We start from the raw sequence: 20,715 nt of genomic DNA, 5'->3' as shown, positions 1-20,715 counted from the left end.
TCTCTCCATAATTGAGGCTTTATAAGGGTGTACAACAGATATTATAAAGGAATATATGATAAAAGGATGATATGTTTATGCATTCTTTACCACCAGTCACAAGAAAATTGCCATTTCCTGACAGGGGGACACACAACCAATGTTGTAGACAGGAGCTATGGCCAAATGCAATTATATTGTTAGGCTCAGGGTCTGCAGAGTTTCCCCCTATTGATTGCATTCCTGAAGGCCCTCTTTACATCCTTGTTTCTCAGGCTATAGATGAGAGGGTTAAGCATAGGGTTTATTACTGCATAGAACACAGAAATCAGTTTGGCCTGTTCTTTGGAGGACTTGGGTGTCATGTAGGAAATTATTGCTGTTCCATAAAAAAGGATGACCACAAGGAGGTGGGAGCCACAGGTGGAGAATGCCTTGAGTCTTCCAGAGGTTGTCGTCATCCTGACAACAGCCAGTATAATAGAGCCATAGGATGTCAGGATAAGAGACACAGGTGCAAGAAGAATCACTACTCCCATGAGGAAAATGGCCATTTGTGAATTCTGAGTATCTGCAGATGCCACAGCCAGGAGGGCAGGGGCCTCACAAAAGAAATGAGCAATCTTGTTGTTTCCTTGGAAGGGGAGCCGTAGTGTGAACGTAGTGTCCACCAAGGAGATTAGAAGACCACTGGCCCAGCACCCCAAGGATAGGAGGCCACATGTCCTTCTTGTCATGATGATAAGGTAGTGCATGGGGTCACAGATTGCCAAATAACGGTCATAGGCCATCACAGCTAACAAGGCACACTGAGTAGCTCCAAAAATGAGGAAAAGACAAAGTTGAGCAGCACAGCCCATGAAGGAAATGACCTTCCTCCTGGTCAGCATATGGACCATGGCTTGGGGAACAATGTTGGTTGAGAAGCACAGATCAGCCACAGACAAGTTGCATAGAAAAAAGTACATGGGTGTATGAAGTTGTGAGTCAGTTAGAACCAGGTAGATGAGGAGTAAACTGCCAAGCACGGTAGCCAGGTAGACCCCCAGGAATAATACAAAGAGCAGCACCTGAGTCTGAGGGTCATCAGAGAGACCCAAAAGCAGAAATTCTGTCACCCAGGTCTGGTTGGTCTGGTTCATATTCCTTCTTCATGCTCCTTTAGATGAGAGGCAACATGTGGGAATTTCATGTGAGAATATTACATATAGAATCCTAAAATCCTAGAATTGGAAGAGACCTGAGATGACTTGTGGTCGAACTTTCTACCTAGTCATCATCAGCTGCCCAAACACACTTCTAATGAACATCTCAAGTGATGAGTAGTGCACTATAACAGAAAGAAGACATTTCATTGATTGAAAGCTGAAAGTTTCAAAAAATATTCCCTTGCATATTTTGCTAATGTATTGAGCATCATGGTAGAGTGGAGAGGATATGACATTGCTGGTGTCTGAGGCAAGCTATATTTCAAAGTGGTATATATTACAATTTTTTTAACTTGCATTCTATTTTGGAGGAAGTCCTGATAATTATATCCTCTCATATTTTTCTAAATAACTTATTCACAGCATTTCCCTTTTCTTTTTTCTCTTCTACTTTTCCTCCTTCCCCTCAACATCCTCCTTCTTGTTCCCCAGTCTCCGTCTTTTGTATTTCTTCCTGTTTCTGTCTCTTTTCCACGCCCCTCTTTTTCTCTTCATCTCAATAAAAATGGACAACTCTCATCCACCAAATATAGTTTGTCTTTCTAAAGACACTGAGAATTTGAGTGACTTGATCAAGGTCTCACAGCCAAAATGTGTGTCCTGAATTCACTTTGTTTGACTCTGAGGATGCCTCATCAAGCTAGGTCATCACATTGAGCAAGATTGAATAATTAGAAATAGAAACAAATTAGAAATTAGAAATAGAAACAAAAAGAAACTCCATTCTAAAGTCATTAAAAAAAACTTTAACCTCAACGTCAACATTTATATCTCAAATGTACAGATTTGAACAAAAATAGAGCAATAGAATGGAAATTCCTTGACAGAAATTTTTACTTTAGATTTGTCATTGCTTTCTACCACAGTGCCTGGCATATATGCAGTAATTAATAAATGCATGTTGATTGATGGCAGGAAATAGTGATATGTACAGAGAATATTCCCTCACTGATATTGTATCATTATGGAACACAAGTTACTAGCAACCCAGATGGCTTAGGAAAACCATTCCACTCTCTGGAAGGTGCCCACTATTAGGTCAGGAATTGCTGAGAGCATTATCTACCTCTGTTTGTTATCCTGGGAGCTATGAAACCATGTCCTCAATATTCTGTAGTGCACATACTGTAGATTATTCTATTGTGGAAAGAAACATTTGTATTTTGATTTACATGGGTGTTTTCTTGTTTTGTTTAGAATTTTTATGTGTGACTTGGTCTCTTTATCTCTCCCAGGGTACAAGTGCACTTGCCTCTCATATACTCATCCCAGTACTGATTGGCATGGGAGTTTTGACCTGTTCCATTTCTGATCTGGGTTGGTTCTCCCAGATAGTCTTCCTAGGTAGCATGGTGTCTCCAGTTCCTGGGGGTTCACCACATCAGGTGATAGATTAATGTAGACACCCCATCATAGCACACTGAAGCTCAAAACTCCTGTGTTCAATGTATCCACTTACCTCAGCTTCCTTCTTAGAAGTCAATACATGCCTGTACCACTAGTCCACAGTGAAGGGGTTGAAATGAATTTAGAACATTTCTACACATATTATTATCTTTAGTTCAGTGAAATTTGATTGTTAGTTTTTGTGGCTGAGATATATACAAAATCAAAATTTTTCTAGGGCTCTAATGAGATAATTGACGTGAAAATGCTTTTGAACCTCTAAGATGCTATGCAGTCATTCCCTTGAGTAGCAAATACCAGCCTCACAAATACATTATACTGTACATCAAATTTCTGGTTTCTCTCTATCCTTTTTCTCCCTCACTCAGGCTGATGTTCTTTCTTGCTTACTTGAATTAGCAGAAACTGCCATGGATTCACAGCATGGTCTGATTTCCTGTGTAGGGAGCTGTCTGACTGACATCTCAATCCTATAGCTCTCTCTCAAATCCTATAGGAAGATCAATAGCCTCATCTTTTTCATTTCGCATTCATATAACAGGTTAGTTGATTTCCAGCACTTTTGACTGACACACACTGGCTTTCAAATCCTTTTTTTCTTTCCTGGTCCATCATTTTCCATCTATATACGAGAAATTTCTTTTCTTTTTTACTTTCCTCATTCTTTTCCCCTTCTTGATCCTAAATTCATTCATGAGCTAAAAATCTTGGTCCATAAATTTGTGAAACACACAGGCAATCACATTTTGAGATAAAATTAACCAGAAAGAAAAATTGTTAGGATCTTATTTGAAAACCCTTGAGAGTTCTGAGACAATTCTCTTAGGAACTCCATATACATTTCTCTCTTCCTCTTATTAAATCTATTGTTCTTCCAGAACCAACATTCTTTCTCAAGTTTAGGGAGTTGTTAAATTTCATGGACTATTTTCTTCGATTTCTCAAAGTATATGCATATTTGTAAGTTGTTTATTGTTTCTATTGGAGAGTGAAGTCTGAATTCCAATCCAGTGACTTATAAATGAATTTCTATAAAACATTTGAGTATGATTTTTTAATGGCCTACAAATAAAATGCCACCTATTTAGAACACATTAATTGGAATGTTTGGTCATTACAACTGAAATGAACTGAATTAACTTTAGTGGTTACTGTTTGTCATATCCCAATCTTATCTCTTTGTTAAAGATTTCCTCTAGGAGGGATATGATTTGTGAATATTTGAAAGAAATGAATTGTCTTTCATGGTAAGTATTCTAAATTTCAGTCTTATAATGACCATGATTCATACAACTTAAGGACAGTTTTCTGTCCTAACTCTTTCCTACATATTAAGATATGATTCTTCTTGGGATGGGATATTTTTAGGCAAAATGACTGAGTTTGGATTTTTATCCTGCATTAAATTTTTCTCAACCATATTTCCAGTTTCTATATTTCCTTTCTTCCACTGTACTTCTTACTTCTATCAACCTCTGCTAAGTTTGATCATGTCCAGGGTTCCAAAGCAGTAGGCAAGATTGATCCAGGAGAAGGTAAAATCTTCACTTTGTCCTGTCTCCCTGGTACGATGTGATGAGGCACAGAGAGCAGCAAAATCATAGAACTACAAAATTATTCATAGAATTATACTCATACACATGCACAGAATTGTGTTAGGAGGAAACACATCTAATGTATTCTGTTTGTTGTTGTGAAATCATTTCAGTCATATCTGACTCAGTGCCTCCATTTTCTTGGCAAAGATGGAGTGGCTTGTTATTTCTTTCTCCAGCCCATTTTACAGATGAGGAAAAGAGCCGAACAAGGTTAAGTGACTTGCACAGGCTCACACAGTTAGTAGGTGTCTGAGGCCAGATTTCAACTCAGGAAAACGAGTCTTCCTGATTCCTGACCCAGCACTATAGCCATTTATGTCACCTCATGGCAATCAGCATGTTGCTAATATTCTTCTCTACCTAATCCTTAATAAATTTTTACAGGCATTCATTGATGGGGAACTTCCTACTTTGTGATTTATCTCATTGCTCATATATATACACATATGGGTATATGTATGTATATATATGTATATATATTTATATTCCCTTTTGATACTCAAAAATAATCCTGTCAAGTAGGTGCTATTATCTTATCCTTCTTACAGATAGGAAAACAGGCTGAGGCAGGTTTACTGACTTATTTAGGGTCATACACTTTGTAAGTATGGATTTAAAGTAGGATTTAAACACATAACTGTCTGACTCTAATTCCAGCACTAGATTCACTCTGCATCCACTCCCAAGTAGATTTATGTAAATTGTATTCAAATAGTCCCAGCATCAAGATAATTCTTCCTTTCATTTAAGCCATCAGCTATTTATTTCATGCTAGGTCCTGAAGAAGTGATGATGGGAAAGACAGGTCTCATATGGAAAATCATTTGCTTGCATCTGCTTTTAAGGGGGAGAGTATTGGGATATCAGCTTTGGTGGGCAGGGAATTTCAAAACAAAAAGAACAAACCCAGAAAGAAGCTTCACCCAAATCCCCTTGAAACATACAATATCAAACTTCCCCTCTTTCATTCTCCCCCTCTTGCTTTCCCTCTTCTCTATCCTAAACCTACCTTCCTCACCTGTAAGGCAGAAAGGACCAGGAATACCTCTCATAGCCAGTGAAGAGAATCCAAATGCCAAACATAAAAAAAATGCTTGCTAAGTAACCATTGGGTTATGTGGGTGGGAGAGAAAGCACAGAGATCTTGTCCTGAAGACAGAGAGCATATTTGGAATCCTTGTAAAAGGGTTAGGGAAAAGGAAGGGTACAGATGTGGGACTGAAGGGAAAGAGAGAAAATTGCTTCAAACCAACCCTTTGACCAATAAGTCTCCTTGGTGGTTCAAAGAATTTGCCTTTTAAACAAGGGCTGATTCTTTGAGGATAGCATCTATTTAAAGGATTTTGGCGTGAGTTGTTCTCTGGAGCATCTATTATTCTCTAGAGGTTTCCTTCTCATTATGGTAGATTTGGTACCATGTGTTTCTTTTCAGACAGGTTCTCAGGTGGTAACAAGGAAGAAATTTTGAGTAACTAATTCAAAGCTCTAGTTCCGGTCCTAAGCTCTGAATATCTCCTCTCCTATCTTCCCCATCTCTTCTGTGTCCACTTAGGTACATGGATGGGTGGCTGCTTGACTACCTGTGTTGCCTACTACATATTTGCTATGATAACAGAAATCTATTTAGCAGTCAATGAGAATATGCACATTCCAGACCACAGACTGCAAAATTTGTTTGCCTGAGAAATGTATATAAATATGTTGATTGAATATGTATTGAATATACATATTGATTGATGTAATTTTATGATCTCATCACTTTGTGATATTTGAGTATTTTAAACCATGAATTATTATTAGAATAACTCAATTTCAGTCTGTCAGAAGTTAAATGTTTCAGCCCATAGTTTGCATTCTGTCTACAACATCCCTCATGATGGTCCTCAAACCTCTATTTGAAGACCAGGATTAGTAGAGAACTCACGACCTCATGAGGCAGCTCATTCTATTTTTGATGAACTGCAATTGTGAGGAAGTGTTTTTTCCTGATTGCACATGAATCATTTTTATTCTGAAGTTTAAATGCACAAAATTAAAGTGTGCATTTGCATAGCCACAACTGAACAAAGAAAGTGGACTGTACATGGATTTCTGAATATCTATTTTGTATAGTTTGCTTTTACTTAAAAGTATGCAATGCATTCAACTTGTAACTTCCAAACTTTCTGTCCTTTCTTTTGTGTATTTAAAAAAATTAAAAAAAATTTTGATGTGTCCTTTATTGTCTACTCTGCATAAACATAGGTTTTTATGCCATGTCTCAGTGAGTCCCTAATGCTGATACATCCTCGGGTGCATTTTCCTTTCTATATTTCTATTAAAGGATTAGGTTGTGCTAAGGGCCATTATAATAACTGTTCTTAGTCTTTTCATAATTTACGAGATTCCTCTCTATCCTTATACTATGCCTTTGACACTTAATGTATTGTCAGTTTTCAATGTAACTTCTAAATGGTGGTGCCTATAACATTAATGGTGCTGGTTTGGTTTACTCCTGATGTATTTATCATTTTGCTCACTCTGGGATCCCAAATTCTTATCTAGGCTTAAAACAGGTAATTTCCATGACTCTTCACACCCTTCATGAACTTAATTTTAGGGTCACCAGATGATGTGACTGAATTTACCAAAGTCTAGATAAAGTTCAAAGGGAAAATAGAGCAGACTCGCATATTCCCAGATGTGAGGACTATGGTCTTGGAGAAATTGATAATGGGAGTGAATAGAAGCTTCTGGTTTTCGAACCCTTTCAACTGAGGTCGTCATAGAAGGACTATCGAACCTAAAAGCTGCTGTGCACCTTCACTGGAAGGACAATTCACAGGTCTTAATTTACCCAAAGCCACCAGTGAAAATCAAGGTCAATAATCTCCCATGATGTGCCATGCTCTGCAAATATATAATTTTGCAGATAAGTGCTGAGCAGTACATCTTACTTGCAGGGCTTCTGGGATCTGCTATAGGAAAGCCATTTTCCAGTACTCAATTTCTTTCTTTGTGATGTGTTCAGAGATCTGAGTGGATGTTCATCTTCAGAAATTCCTCCCCACAAATTACTCTTGAAATAGAAATTTGTAACAGTAAATCTTGACATTGAATTTCTTTTTTTCTCATGATTTGCAAATAGCATCTAACTCATCTGTGTATAAACATGGTGTTTTCAACTATATACAATCTTTAGCCTCTTGTGATTCAGCAAATAAAGTAACACATCAATCATGCTTGATAATATATATGTATAATATATACAAATTTGCATATATATGCATATATAATATTTCTTCCCTATCACTCTCCACCTTTGCAAAGAAGAGAACAAGTCTTTTCTTCTTCAGAGTCAAAGTTGGTCATTCTATGTACAGAGCATTCACTTTTATTTTTTCCTGTAGTTGTTTTCACCTACATTGTCATAGTCACTGTGTATTTTCTTATTCTACCTTTCCCTCTATAACATTTCATAGAATTCTTCCCATGTTTCTTTGAGTAAAAATATTCATTTATTTATGATACTACATTTATGAGACATAATTCCTCTAGCCCGGGAGCGGGGCGGGGGGGGCGGGGGGGGGAATATGACCTCGAGGCCACATATAGCCCTTTAGGTCGTCAAGTGTGGCTCTTTAAATCCAAACTTCACAGAACAAATCCCCTTAATAATAGGAATTGTTTTGTAATGCTTGAACTCAGTCAAAAGTACTTAGGAACTAGAAGATCACATGTAGCCTCAAGGCCACAGATTCCCCATGTTTAGTCTAGCCATTCTTCAACTGATAGGCATCTGCTTTGTTTCTAGCTGTTTGAATGGAAATTCATGGGAAACAATTTATTAAGAGCTTATGTTCCAAGTACTGTGGTAAGCAGTAAGCATACACATACAAAAGGGAAGTCTGTCCTTGTTCTGAAAGTACTTACATTTCAAAATGAGATGCAAAACATTAGGAGAGTGATGGCAAAGGAAGCTTGTTTGGAGTTTGAAATTTACAGAGATAGTAAATATAGCCATCAGGGAGCACTATTTCCAGGAGAAATGATCAGATCTTATTAGATTGTGGTTTAAGAACTAGAAAGTACTGTGGCCAGAAAATGACTGGTGAGTGCAATAAGCATGTTTAGAGCCAGGACTAGAAACAATTGATGACAGGGATGACAATCACTTTTCTACCACTGAAAGTGCTGCTAAAATATTTTTTTGTGCATATAATCTCCTTCCTTCTCTTCCTCCCTCCTTCCTTCCTCCCTCCCCTCTTTCCCTCCCTCCTTTCCCTCCTTCCCTCCCTCTCTCTTTCCTTTTCTCCCTCCCTTCCTCCCTTTCCAACTTTGTTTCTACAGTGTCTTCAATACTTTGGTCATCTGTGCTACTTTACTCTGTGTGAGATAAAAGTTCAGGGTTGCTTTGATTTTGTATTTACTAATAGTGACTTTTTAAGGCTCTTAAATTTTTCCTTGTTCATTTGTGGACTGAGGAATAACTCTTGGTCATTTATTTTTATGTTAGTTCTCTATATGTCTTGGATATCTTAACCTTATCAGAAATATCTGATGTAAAAATTGTTTTCTTTTCTCCCCAGTTGTCAGCTTTCATTGTATTATTAGTTTAGATGATATTTGTGTGAAAGCTTTAATTTTTTTTTTTTGGTAATTGAAATGATTTTATTTATCATTTTTGATTATCTGTATTTCTTATTTGGTTAAGTGCTCTTTCTATACCCATTGCTATTCAGATGACATGCTTTTCATTTTATATGGTGTAATCTTTAACAATCAGGTCATATATCTATTTTAATCTTACTGTGGTAAATACACATCGATGCTGGTCTCAACCTAATTTCTTCCACATTGTTTTCTAGTTTTCCCAGAAATTCTTGTCAAAGAAGGAGTTTTTTGCAAATTAATGTATATTCTTTGGTTAATTTCTAATTAATTTAGCTTAGTTATTTCTGATATCTGGTGAACTTTTATATCTTTTTAACTAAAATAAGTAATTTTGATGATAATAAATTCGTAATATAATATGGGGTCTGCAAAGATTATTGTTCCTTCATTCCTCATTTCATCCACTCCCCCCTGTTTCAGACCTTATGCCACTCTACATAACTTTTATTATTATTTTGTCTAATTCTATAAAAATATTCAGTGCATGATATAATTGGAATAGCAGTAAACCAATAAATTAGTTTAGCTATTTTCATTTGTTTTAATTATAATGGAATGGCCCAACCATGACCATTTAATGTCTCTAATCATTTAAATTTATTTAATTAAAGTTTATTGGAATTGAGTTCACTTACATTTTAAGTGAATTTTGGTAGATTGACTCTCAAATATGTTGTGCATTCTGGAATGATTTTGGATGGGATGTCCCTTTTAAGTATTTTTTCTCAGATTTACTAATTACTAAATATAATATGCTATTGGTTTTTGTGATATATTTTGAATATTGCTTTTTCATTGAAGCTCTTAACTATCTTTTAAATTTTCTTTATTGATTCTCTGAGATTTTCTAAGTCATTCTCTGAAGCAGGGATAATTTTGCCTCTGCTTTGCACAAATTTATGCCTTTCTCTTATCTGAACGATTTTGGAAGCATACTTGTATTAGTATGTAGTGAAATTATCCTTGCGTCATTTCTTTATTTCTTTGAAAACTTTTAGAGTTTCTCCATTGCCAATAATTTTTGGCTCTTGATTTTGAAATCTGCTTGTCATATCAATAGATATTTCTTCTATGTTTTTCCTCTTTAAAGTATAAAGTGCCGTTCTTTTTTCAAAGAGTTGTTCTGCACTTGCTGATATAATATTCTGGTCTGATGGTGTTTTTGTTCTTAGTATGGTTAAGTTAATTGTTCTCCTAATTTAAATCATCTTTGCATCCCCTATATAAATCCAACTTCTTCATAATTAGTAACATTTTGGCAGTTTAAAAGAGAACTAACCAGTGTGATCTCAGTCCTGGGAGAAACTCGGGGGTCTATGTAGATGTTTGGTGAGCCTGCTTCTGGAGAAGTTGAGAGTAGGACCCTCCATCATGCATCCTTGGAACAGGCTCTCCAAGCATCCATATGGTTGCTTGCATTAGACAAAGCATACTGTTCAAGCTCCTGAAGAGTGGGCCCTCCCATTGGCCAATGAGTCCATTACATTACATTTTCTCCCCTGTTTAAAAATTTTGTCATCCTTGGCAAATCAACCATGGTGAATTATTTATGTTTTTATCCCCAAGGAAGAATCAACATTATCTTTTCATTTAATTTTCCAGTGTTATACAGGAAAAGCCTCTCATGATTTTAATAATTCAATTTTATTTTATTTTCATTTCCAAATTATCTCCCTTTTCCATTCTTTCCCCATCTATTGAGAAAGCAAGAAATACAAGACTCATTACAAAAATGTAGTAATATAATACAAATTTCCATATTTGCCATGTTCCCCAAAAATCAAGGGAGAGAAAAAGAATTTATATATATGTATACACACATATATGCATATAAATATATACATACACATACACATATATACATTATGCACATATATACATTTCCTATATATAAATTTTCTTCATATATGAAAATTTCATGTATATAAATCTGCATCCATCAGTTCTCTCTCTGGAGGTGGATAATATTTTCCCCCATCTATTGATATGATACACAATTTCTTTCATGTTCCATTCATTTGCTTGTGCTATCACACTTAATGCCTAAATCATGCACCCCTTTTGAGATTATTTTTGCATACTCTAATATTTTGTACTATGTCTAGTTATACCAGGCTTCTTTCAATTTATCTCAATGGTTTTTGTCAAATAGGGAGTTCTTGTCCCAACAGGTGGAGTCTGAGTTTAGCAAACACCACACTACTGTGCTAATTTCCTTCTATACATATTTGTACCTAATCCTCCTTGTTGCCTATCACCACTCTTTGTTGCTTTTAAATTTTATTTATTTTTGTTATTTTGATATTTTATTTTCCCTTAATTTCATGTAAAAACAACTTTAATATTTTTTCAAATTCTGAGCTCCAAATGCCCTCCCTTCTGCCCCCTTTGCCTTTCCTCCCTTTCCCTCATTGAAAGTAAGCAATTCCACATATGGCTTGCAAATGCATTCATAAAAAACACATTTCCATTTAAGTCATGCTATGAAAGAAAACACAGACAAAAAAGTCAAGAAAAATTAATTAAGAATAAAAATGCTTTGATCTGCATTCAGACTCCATCAGTTCTTGCTCTGGAGATGGGTAGTATTTTTCATAAGTTTCTCAGAATTGTCTTCTATCATTGTATTGCTGGGAAGAGCTAAGCTGATCACACAGTATTGCTGTTATTGTATACCATGTTTGCTAATTGTATGCCATGTTTGCTAATTGCACTTTGCATCAGTTCATGTAAGCCTTTCCTGGTTTTATTGAGAGCATCCTGCTCATCATTTCTTATGCACAATAGTATTCCATCACATTCATATATAACAGCTTGGTCAGCCATTCCCCAAATGATGTATATCTCCTCAGTTTCCTATCCTTTGCCATAACATAAAGAACTGCTATAAATATTTTTGTATATAAGTCCTTTTCCTTTTTGTTTTTTAATCTCTTTAGGATATAGACCTAGTAGCAATTTGTTTGATCAAAGGGGATGAATGGTTTTTATAGCTCTTTGGATATATTTCCAAATTGCTTTCCAGAGTGGTTTAATCAGTGTACAACTTCACCAACAGTGCATTATTTACTTAATTTCTCCACATCCCCTCCCACTTTCATCATTCTCCCTTTCTGTTATGTTAGCTAATCTGATAGGCATGAAGTAGTAGCTCAGAGTTGTTTTAATATGCATTTCTCTAACCAGTAGTGATTTTTGAACATTCTTCATATGACTGTAGATAGCTTTAATGTCTTCATCTGAAAACTGGCTTCTCATATCTTTTGATCATTTAACAAATGAGGACTGGCTCTTATTTCTATAAATTTGACTTAGCTTTCTGTATATTTGAGAAATGAGTTCTTTATCAGGGAATCTTGCTGTGAATACTTTTATAGTAATAATTGTTAAGTATATCTCTCCATTTTATTGTCTATTTATTCTACTTCTTTCACCCTGTCCATTCTCAAAAGTATTTTGTTTCTGACTTTCACCACTCTCAATCCTCCATTTTATAGTCTGCCCTTTCTCATCCTCTTCTCCTCCTATTTTCCTTAATATTAAGATAAATTTCTATACTCAACTAAGTGTATATATTACCACCTCTTTGAGCCAATTCCAATGAAAGTAAGGCTCACACACTCCCCTCCACTTTTCCCATCTTCCCCTCCACTGTAAAATCTCTTTTGTGCCTGTTTTATGTCAGGTAATTTACCCTGTTCCATCTCTCCCTTTCCCCTTCTCCCATTGTATTCTTTCTCTGTCCTTAATCTTATCTTTTAGATTGTCATCCCATCACATTCAACTCACCCTTGTGCCTCCGATCTTTTGCTCCTTTTAAAAAATAATTAATTTCAGGATTAAACAATCATTTTCTTAACATAATATAATAAAAAATAATTGCACATGAAACTGCAAATCTATTATGTACAACTTGCTATTCTTTTAAACATATTGTAAAGCTATCGTAATTTTTTTCCTTTTTCTTCCCCCTCATCTGTAGATGGTTGCCATTAGACACAAATAGATGTGTGTGTATGTGTATGTGTGTGTGTGTCTGTGTGTGTGTGTGTGTGAAATTATTCTGTACATACTTCTGTTTATCAGGTCTATCTCTGAATGCAGATAGCATCTTTCTTCATATGTCCTTTATTGTTATTTTGGGTATTTCTAATTGTCAAAATAATTTTTCCACTTCAATCACTCTTAAAACAATATTGTCTTTACTGTATATAATGCTTTCTTGGTTCTGCTCATTTCACTCTTCATTATTTCATGTCTTTTATGCTTCTCTTAAATCACTGAAGTCATCATTTCTTACAGCACAGTAATATTCCATCAAAATCATATATCACAACTGGTCCAGCCTTTCCCCGATTGATGAATATCTCTGCAATTTTCAGTTCTTTACCATCACAAAGAGTGCTGCTATAAACATTTTATGATGTATAGATTATTTTTCTTTTCCCCTAGTTATCCTCAGAAATAGACAAATAGTAGTGTTGCTTTGTCAAATAGGCAGTTTAATAACTCTTTAGTTACTATAACCAAATTTCTTTCCAAAATAGTTTGATCCATTCACAATTTCACCAAGAATGAATTATTGTCTTAATTTTTCCACATTTTATCTTCACATTTGTCACTTTCCACTTTTATCATTTTAGCCAATCTGGTATGTGTAAAATATATCTAAGGAGTTTTTAAATTTACATTCCTCTAACCAATAATGATTTAAAGTGTTTTTTTGATATGACTATAAATTGTTTTGATTTCTTCACTGGAAAGCTGCCTGCTCATATCCTTTGATTATTTTTCAGTTTGGGAATGACTCATATTTTTTACAGATTTAACTAAGTTCTTTACATATTTTAGATATGAGACTCTTATATGATAAACTGCCTATAACTCCAGCCCCTCCTCCCCAATTTTTGCTTTCATTCTGATCTTGGCTACATTTGTTTTAATTATACAAAAACTTTATAATCTAATGTAGAAAAAATTATCCATTTTATACTTCATTCTGCTTTTTTCTCTTGTTTATTCATAAATTGTTCAGTTATCCAAACGTCTGATAATAACATGCTCCATGTTTTTCTAGTTTTCTTGTAAAATTCTCTCTTTTTATCTAGGTCATGTATCCCTTTTGATTTTATCTTGGTAAACGTTGTAAAATATTGGTCTATGCCCAGTTTCTGCCCTTTTGTTTCCAGTTTTCCCCCCAATTTTTTTTTATCAAATAATGAATTTTTATCCCCAAATCCTGAGTATTTCCACTCATCAAAGACAAAGTTATTTTTTTTATTTGCTGCTCTAAATCATATGTCTATTCTATCCCATTGACCTACCTTTCTATTTCTTACCCAGTACCAGTTTTGATAATTATTGTTTTATAATCCAATAAGATCTGACCCTACTAAACCTCCTTCCTTACACCTTTTTTTCATTATTTCCTTTGATATTCTTGACTTTTTATTTTTCCAAACAATAAAACAAACTAATAATTTTTTAAATTAATTTTTCCACTTGAGTAAAAATATTTTTGGTAAATTAATTGGATAAAATTTTCATTTTTGTTACATTGGCCTTGTCAACCTATGAACAATTAAAGTTTCTTTAATTATTTAAAACTCATTTTATTTGTATTAAAGATTCTTGAAAAATCACTTTATTGATATACTTCCTAGATTTATTTTGGCAGTACTTCCAGTTATTTTATAATGTCAAGAATTATTCTAAATAGGAATGCTGATGATTTTTATGAATTTACTTTATATCCGGTGACTTTGCTAAAATTGCTGTTACAACTGACTTTTTTGTTGAGACTTTGGGATTTTCCAACTATATCATCGTGTAGTCTCCAAAAAGTGAGAGTTATATTGCTTCATTCCCTATTCTGATTCCTTCCTTTTCTTCTCCTATTGCTATTGCTTATATTTCTAAAACAATAATGAACATTACTGGGGACAGTGGGTATCTCTGTTTTATGCCTGATCTTACTGGGAAGGCTTCCAGTTTATCCCCATCATCCCTATACACTTGTTGATGGTTTTAGGTGCTTTTTAAAAATTAATTTAAGGAAAAATCCATTTATACCTGTACTTTCAGTATTTTTTAATAAAAATGAGTAAACTTTATTAAAAGCTTTTTCTGTATCTATTTATATAAGCACATGATTTTTCTTACTTTTATTAGTAATATAATAAGTTATGCTAACTTTCCTTATGTTCAATCATCCCTGCATTCCTGGTATTTTGATTATAATGTATAATCTTTGTAACACATGATTATAATCTTTGAGCTACTATTTAATGTGGGATTTTGCATCCATATTTATTAATGAAATTTGTCTATAATTCTTTTTTTCTGTTTTTATTCTTCCTGGTTTAGGTACCAGTATCATATTTGTTTCATAAAAGGAATTTGGTAGGATCCCTTCTTTACCTATTATTCCAAATTATTTAATATTGGAATTAGTAAATTTTTAAATGTTTGATAGAATTCACTTGTAAATCCATCTGGTACTGGTGCTTTTGTCTAAGGAAGATGGTTTATGGCCTGCTTATTTTCTTTTTCTAAAATAGGTCTATTTATATATTCTATTTTTTCTTCTGCTAATCTAAATAATTTATATTTTCATAAATAATTTTTCATTTCATTAAAATTTTTATATTTATTGGTGTTTAAATGGGCAAAATTGCTCCTCATATTTGCTTTAATTTCATCTCTGTTAGTGGTATATTTACCCTTTTCATTTTTAATTCCGGTGATTTGATTTTCTTCTCTCTTTTTAAAAAATCAAATCAACCAACTGTTTATCTATTTTATTTTTTTAAAACCAAAACTTTATTTTATTTATTAATCCAATGATGTTTTTGCTCAGTTTTATTTACCTCTTTTTTAATTTTTAGGATTTCCAATTTAATTTTTAATTGAGAAACTTTAATTTGTTCTTTTTCTAAATTTTAATTGTCAATTCATTAGCATGCTCTTTCTCTATTTTATTGATATAAACATTTAAAGGTATAAATTTTTCTGTAATCATTGCTTTTGCTGTATCACATGTGTTTCAGTATATTATCTCATTATTGTCATTCTCTTGAATGAAATGATTGATTGTTGCTATGAACTGTTCATTAACTCACTCGTTCTTTAAGATTAGGTTATTTAATTGGAAATTAGTTTTTAATCTATATTTCTTTATTGTATATAATTTTTTTCATTGTAATCTGAAAAGGATACTTTTAATATTTATGTGTTTCTACTTTTAACTATAATATTGTTACGTACTAATGTATGGTTAATCTTTGCAAAAGAATCATGAATCACTGAGCAAAAAGTGTATTCTTTTCTATTTCCATTCAATTATCTCCAGTTATATGTCATATCATCTAAAATTCTATTCACTTCCTTAACTTCTTTCTTATTTATTTTTCAGTTAGATTTATCTAGTTCTGAGAGGGAAAGATTAAGTAACCCAGCTATTATAATACTACTATCTATTTCCAGTTGTATTTAATTTAATTTTTCATTTGAAAAATTAGATTCCATATCGCTGGGTGCATATAGATTCAGTATTTATATTGCTTCATTATCTATGATACCTTTAATTATGACTTCTCAAAATATGATGCTTGGGTTCCTTTTATGGTCATGGCATTCAGATAGTTTGATGATTCTTAAATTGTTTCTCTTTCATATGTTTTTCAGGTCAATTATTTTTGCAATGATCTTCCTCACACTTTCTTTTATTTTTTTTCAGCCTTTTGACTTTGTTTCTGATATTTCATTGTCTTGTGGAGCCATTCAATTTTATTTGGTCCATTATAATTTTCAGATAGTTTGTTACTTGGGTGAGATTTTTAATCTTTTGTGTCATACTGTTCTTTCCCTTTGCAATTCTTCATTCCAATGCTTTCTTTTTTCCTCAACTTTTTTCCTGTAGTTTTATCATTTGGGGGCAACTAGGTGGTGTGGATAGAGTGTCTGTCCTGGAGTTAGAAAGACTCATCTTCCTGAGTTCAAATCTGATCTCAGACACTTATTAGGTATGTGACCCTGGACAAATCACTTAACCCTGTTTGTCTCAGTTTCTTCATCTTTTAAAAGAGCTGGAGAAGGAACTGGCAACCCACTACAGTATCTTTGCCAACAAAACCCAAAATGGAATTAGAAAGAGATGGACATTACTAAAAAAAAATCAGAACCACAAAGCTATAATTTCATTGACAAAACACATTTTGAACTTTTCATACTCTTATTTTATTTCTTCCAGGAATTCTATTTTAATTTATAACCAAGCTGAAGCTTTCCTTGTAGATGATTTGAGCTCATTCTCTTATTTTTAGGTTATATCTTGTGCTTTGCCACCGTCATAATAGCTTTATAGAGTGGGATTTCTCTATTTTGTTTGGTCTTCCAGCTTACTTCCTGACTAACTTGATGTTAAGTCTGGGCTCTACTTTATATTTCTAAGGAATGTCTTAGCAGATCTCGGCTGCTACTTTCTCAGAAAGTTGAGTTTTCTGTTATTCCAGGATATCAGGGCTGTTACAGACAAAGGACATGAAAACTATCAGTGTTCAGAAAGTATGTTTATCCAGGGCACTCTCATTACTTTCCCCTTTGTCAGAGATCTGCAAAGTCCTGACCTATAACTGGATAGGAAAAATGAGAAAATATAGCTAGACTTAGTTCCTTATCAATCATCTGGAAATTCCATTGATTTAGAGTGACATAATTGTAGGCTTTCTTTTGATCTGGGCATTATATCCTGGTTATTCCTCTGTAGGCTGAGAAATTACTAGAACTGAAATTCAGATCTACTCTTGGGATGTGAGACACATATCTTCTGCTTTGTTTCTGAACATTCTCCTTTCTACCCAAAGTCTTTCTACCAGGGAAAGTTATGCCCAAGTGTAGGAATCCTCAGTCTCTTGGATTTTTGACTAAGAACTGGTTAGTGGATATCAAAAGTGCCAGGCTGTCTCCATCAAGTTTCCCTGGTATTGGTTTTGGGATACCTGGGTATAGATCTGGGACTTCTTCTTACTGCAGCCCATGCTTTCTCTCTGGGTCAACATATACTATTATCTTGACCTTGCCCCATAATTGAGATGTTGTGGAAATATACTATGAATATTACATGCATATATAAATATACATACATATGTACCTCTCTCTCTCTCTATAGATAGATATCAAATGCACAATACATGCATGTATTCTCCACCACTAGTTATAGTGTAATAGCCATTTTCTTCTGGAAGGTCATATAATAAGTTGTGGAGTTAAGAAATTTGGTTAAATTGTAATTACATTAAATGGAAATTGAGTGAAAATCATGATTTTCAGAGTTTCCACCTCTTGGCTGCATTTCTGAATGCCTGTTTCACATCCTTATTCCTCAGGCTATAGATGATGGGGTTAAGCATAGGGTTTACCACTGTATAGAACACAGAAATAATCTTGGTTTGCTCCTTGGAGGACTTGGGAGTCATATAAGAAATGATTGCTGTTCCATAAAAAAGGATGACCACAAGGAGGTGGGAACCACAGGTGGAGAATGCCTTGAGCCTCCCTGACATTGTTTTTATCCTGACCACAGTCACTATGATGGAACCATAGGAGACCAGAATCAGGGATACAGGAACAAGAAGAATCACCACCCCCATGAGGAAAATGGCTGTCTGTGCTTTGTGGTCATCTGTAGATGCCAAGGCCAGGAGAGCAGGGGCCTCACAAAAGAAATGAGCAATCCTATTATTTCCTTGATAGGGAAGGCATAGTGTAAATGCTGTGTCTACCAAGGATGCTACAGTACCACTTGTCCAGCACCCCACGGCCAACTGGACACATACCCTTCCTGTCATAATAAGAGGGTAGTGCATAGGGTCACAGACTGCCAAATACCGGTCATATGACATTACAGCTAGCAGGGCACATTGTGTAGATCCAAAAATGAGGGAGAGGAAAAGCTGAGCAGCACAACCCATGAAGGAAATAATCTTCTTTCTCATTAGCATGTGAATTAGGGCTTGGGGAACAACGTTGGTAGAGAGACCAAAGTCAGTCAGAGATAAGTTGCAAAGAAAAAAGTACATGGGTGTATGGAGCTGTGAGTCAGTTAGAACCAGGTAGATGATCAGTAAGCTTCCAAGCACAGTAGCTAAGTAGATTCCCAGGAACAATACAAAGAGTAGCAACTTATTTTGCGGGTCATCAGAAAGTCCCAGGAAGAGGAATTCTGTCACCCATGTCTGATTGGTCTGGTCCATGTTCAGTCTTCCTGTTTCTTTAGAAAAGAGGCAACAGATAGTTTGGTGTGGGGAATATAACCTCTAGAATTATAGATCCTTAGTGTTGAAAGGGACCTAAGGTGTCACCTTCTCCAACCATCACCACTTGCCCCATAACATTTCCAATGAACATTTCTCATTATGAATAATACATTTAAATAGGAAGAAACCATTTCATTGTTGGAGAACTTACAAAGTTAGAAAATATTCCCTTATGTATTGAGCTGATATATGGAGCAACATCATGGTTCAGTGGAGAGAAATTGGCATTGCTATTGTCTGAGTCTTAGTAATAGGCATAAATCTTCTGTCAGTTAGTTACAAAATGCCAGGGAGGAAAGAAATGGAGTAGGGAAAGATCTTTGGAGTAGCAAGTTTGGGTGGTCATGATAACCTGTGTCTTCAGATTCATTTCCCTTAATTTGAGTCTTTGTGTTTAACTGTCCTACTATTGAATGGGATGGAATAAACACAGTGATCTTTATTTGTGGCCTTAAATAGCAGTGCAGAAATGCCTGAAGCTTGGACTTCTCCTGCACTCCCACCGCACAATGGTAACAAATAGTTCAACTTTAGCATATTGTTCCAAATTAAAAATTAGGGTAGAAAAAATGAGCAAACAATAAAAAAAGTACATGATCATAATAAGCTACTATGGTGAAATGAAAAATAAAGGCACAACCTCAGTAGAAGACAGAAAAGTCAAAACAACTATAAAGAGAGCCTCAAAGTAAAATGTGAATTGAACACAAGCTTAAAAAGTATTCCCAGATGAACTAAAAGAATGATATTTAAAATCAAATATGAGTGGTAGAGGAAAAATTAGGTAAAGAAAGAGAGTGAAGGAAGGAAATTGTGAAACATATAAAAACTTACTAAAAAAGACAAAAATACTGGAGTAAATAAATCCTGAAAAAACAGAATTGGCCAAATGAAAGAAGAATAAAAATTTCACTGATTAAAAACAAGTTCTTAAAAAGCAGAATTGGCCAAATGGAAAAGGAGATACAAAAACTCACTGAAGAAAATAATATGTGTACCTAACTCCTAAGAACTTTATTATTATTAGAGTGTTTATAAAGACTCCATATATGTGTGAGTTGATTATGTTGGGATAATGTGAAAAAAATGAACATTTTGGAGAAAGAGGGATGCTCTGAGAGAAGGAGAAAGGGAAAGAAACGATAGAGAAAATTAGCTCATAGAAGAGACATGTAAGGCAGAACTTTTTCAGTAGGAAAAATGCTGGCAGAGGTGGTGGGCAATGCTTATCATCATTCTCAACTAAATTGGCTGAAAGAGGGAAAGTGTATGTGTGTGTGCATACACATATATGTATATGTGTGTATATATATAAATATGTATGTGTCTCTGTATGTGTATGCATACACAAATACACACACTTAATTGAGTATGGAAATCTATTTTGCCCAACAGGGAAGTAGGAGGGGAAGGGAATGACAGAAAGCAATGGTGATAAAAAGGCAGATAGAGGAAAGGATTGGTCAGAGGTCAGAAGCAAAACTGACTTTAGAGGAAGTACTAAATAAAAAAAGAGAGAGAGAATGGAGGGTAATACACCACTAGTAATCATAA

General features: G+C 34.6%; 2 protein-coding genes across 2 annotated transcripts; both read right to left on the bottom strand.

The window, feature by feature from the left end:
• Positions 1-185: 185 nt before the first annotated feature.
• LOC140526769 (olfactory receptor 2D2-like) lies at positions 186-1,121 on the bottom strand. The gene has a single exon (XM_072643280.1). It carries the CDS (start codon positions 1,119-1,121, stop codon positions 186-188), a length of 936 nt encoding a protein of 311 aa, XP_072499381.1.
• A 17,050-nt stretch (positions 1,122-18,171) lies between these two features.
• On the bottom strand, positions 18,172-19,098 carry LOC140526765 (olfactory receptor 2D2-like). The gene has a single exon (XM_072643268.1). The coding sequence runs from the start codon at positions 19,096-19,098 to the stop codon at positions 18,172-18,174; it is 927 nt and encodes a 308-aa protein (XP_072499369.1).
• Positions 19,099-20,715: the final 1,617 nt, after the last annotated feature.

Source organism: Notamacropus eugenii, chromosome 1 (assembly GCF_028372415.1).
Source record: "Notamacropus eugenii isolate mMacEug1 chromosome 1, mMacEug1.pri_v2, whole genome shotgun sequence".
In the NCBI taxonomy this organism is placed as follows: Eukaryota; Metazoa; Chordata; class Mammalia; order Diprotodontia; family Macropodidae; genus Notamacropus; species Notamacropus eugenii.
The sequence above is the reverse complement of the archived record's forward strand: the minus strand, read 5'-3'. Positions and strand labels throughout refer to the sequence as shown.